Genomic DNA, 2,409 nt, shown 5'->3' on the forward strand with positions numbered 1-2,409 from the left:
ATTGAACGCATCGCTTGATCAGACTACTTCTCTAGCTCAGTTCACACGGTAATTTTACCCACTTTCTCTTTTAGGTCAAAACGTTTGAACAAATAGTACTTCTGTTAAGAAAGCCTCAATAAAACCAATAATCCCTTTCAAGTTGTATTTCGGATTGTAAAAAGACAGATCACCAATACAATCCAACCCTTGGTTATTTTCTCAGACATTCAATGAGAACAAATTCCACATTAATTTAAAGTGAAGAATGCTCTAAGTTTATTAAAAGAGTTTAGGAGCGAGGTTGATAATTCAAAACCAATTTCTCATTAAACATTTATACCGCAAATGAATTATTATCGGAGCTATTTAATATTTTTTTCATGAATTCACTCAGCCCCATCTAAATTCAGATCATCCAACATTTCCGCCAGAGAAATCTTTGGATATTCTTCATCCGCATTATTCGCTCCGTCAACTTCCATTCCATCTCCGTGATCTTGCACTCTCGATGATCCCTGCTTCTGCTTCCCTTTATCCGCATAGATATTCACTTTGCTCCTCATTACCGGATCTTCCTCCAAATCTTCTAAGAAATCGGCGTAATCTCCGTCGTTACTGTACGACACTGAATCGCGATGATTGATTCCCAATTTTTTCAGCTTCCAGTTTCGTTCTCGGTTTCGTTTCACGCGGTTTGGGTAGATTTTCTTCACGATAATAGCGTCTGGAATCTTATCAGCAGACATGGTCTCAAGAATCGCGTGATTGACGTTGCTGTAACGGAAGTCAAACCCCAGTACAGTATCTCCGGGTCTCAGAAGGTGTCCTAAATGAGTCCTGGTGTGTACTTGCGACAGTCCGATTTCATTTGGTCGGCTCATGTAAACATCTGCAAGCATGTGTCGGTTCGAAACGACACCACCGCTTCCAAGGTTCATTTCTGACTCGTCCACAATTTCGACCTCGATAATTACGAATTCGGTCAATTGAGTTGGCGTGCAAATGGCCGAAAACGGCTCCCTCCAGAAAACGTTTGCCGATACCTCACCAACATGCAATGTAAATGGATCGATTAACGTAATCAGATTTGTCACGTGAATACATATACACAATTGAGATAAATTGCCCAAAGATTGGGCTAATTTCTTGGGAAGAGCCACTATATTTTCACGACAAACAGGAACAATTTCAATACTGAAATTGTGCTTATAATTGTACACGTTATCATGCGTATCGTGCGATTTAAGTTTCCTCGACGCTGTGTATCGACAAGGTACCACTTGCTGAACAAATTCTAGAAACTTCCGCGCTTCCTGTTCTCGTGCAAAAAAGAAATCAACTCCACCGCTTTCGGTTTTAACATTAGTGCATAATGAATGCTGATTATATTTGAGAATTAGCTGTTCCAGGTAATAGAATGTCTTTCTATGAGTTGTTTTCTGACGAACTTGTACAACCGCTTTCCAGAAATCTTGAGCTTCAGTTCGATGACAATCATCGCACATGTGATTTTGAATGATGAAAGTGACAACTACATTCTGTCGCAGAATTGTACCGGCTTCTATTTCTTTCTCAACCACAATTTTAACATTCACAACTTTTGAATGCGGCTCAGTCCACAGAAACGAAGCGTCCACGAGTCGAAGACTTTTCTTCAAACCTTTGATTCGCTTCAGGCAAATTCCCAATAACTGCTTTGATTCCAAATCTGCGGTTATCCATTGATTAGGTGGTTGAAGTACGCGAGAGCATTTCTGACAAACTTCAAGTGTGTTGCTAGTTGAGATTTCATCGACGATATTAGCTTGCACTTTGATGCAATTTACACACATGTTGGCTGCGTTCGGTTGAATTGGAGTCGAACATTGGCAGCATAAAATGACCACATTCTCTGAAGGTCCGAATATCGCTGAATCGGTGTCCATGGCTCTGAAATTTGATAACAGAACTTTCCAATAATTTCAGTGACGATAAAAAACAGCAATTACCTAAAAACATAACCGACTAGCGTCGGGCGAATTGCTCTCAAACGACCTGCGAGCGGTTGGCTTCTTCAGTAGCTAGCCACGGTTTAGTGAGGCTAGCTTAAGATTAATTGAAGGGGCGTAAGTTGAGCGCAGCGGGGGTGCACCGCAGCGGGGGTGCACCACAGCGGGCGTGCAAAAGTGGATTGGGGGACTAATGTGGGGGCGGTGGGTGGGGTGTGGGATCAATTTCTAAGAACCGCCCTTAACACCATAAATCTCTGTTCAGCTTCTGTTCATCGCATACTTGAAAACTAGTGGGCTGAACAGCTCTAAGAGAACTTAATGCAAACAGGGAGCTACCGCTTTATCCCGTTTCTGAAGACGAAGGTCGATTGGGTCCGACAAAAAATCGGCCAGGCGAAAAACTGCATAAAAGAGACAAACCGGATTAATATATTTG

The 2,409-nt window shown here is 41.9% G+C and overlaps 1 protein-coding gene across 1 annotated transcript; it reads right to left on the minus strand.

Annotated features, from left to right (window-relative positions):
• Window positions 1–368: 368 nt before the first annotated feature.
• Window positions 369–1,907, minus strand: LOC142334999 (60S ribosomal export protein NMD3-like). The gene has a single exon (XM_075383328.1). The coding sequence runs from the start codon at window positions 1,905–1,907 to the stop codon at window positions 369–371; it is 1,539 nt and encodes a 512-aa protein (XP_075239443.1).
• Between the last annotated feature and the right edge of the window lie 502 nt (window positions 1,908–2,409).

This window comes from Convolutriloba macropyga, chromosome 2 (genome assembly GCF_964194025.1).
Source record: "Convolutriloba macropyga chromosome 2, txConMacr16.3, whole genome shotgun sequence".
Classification (NCBI taxonomy): Eukaryota; Metazoa; Xenacoelomorpha; order Acoela; family Convolutidae; genus Convolutriloba; species Convolutriloba macropyga.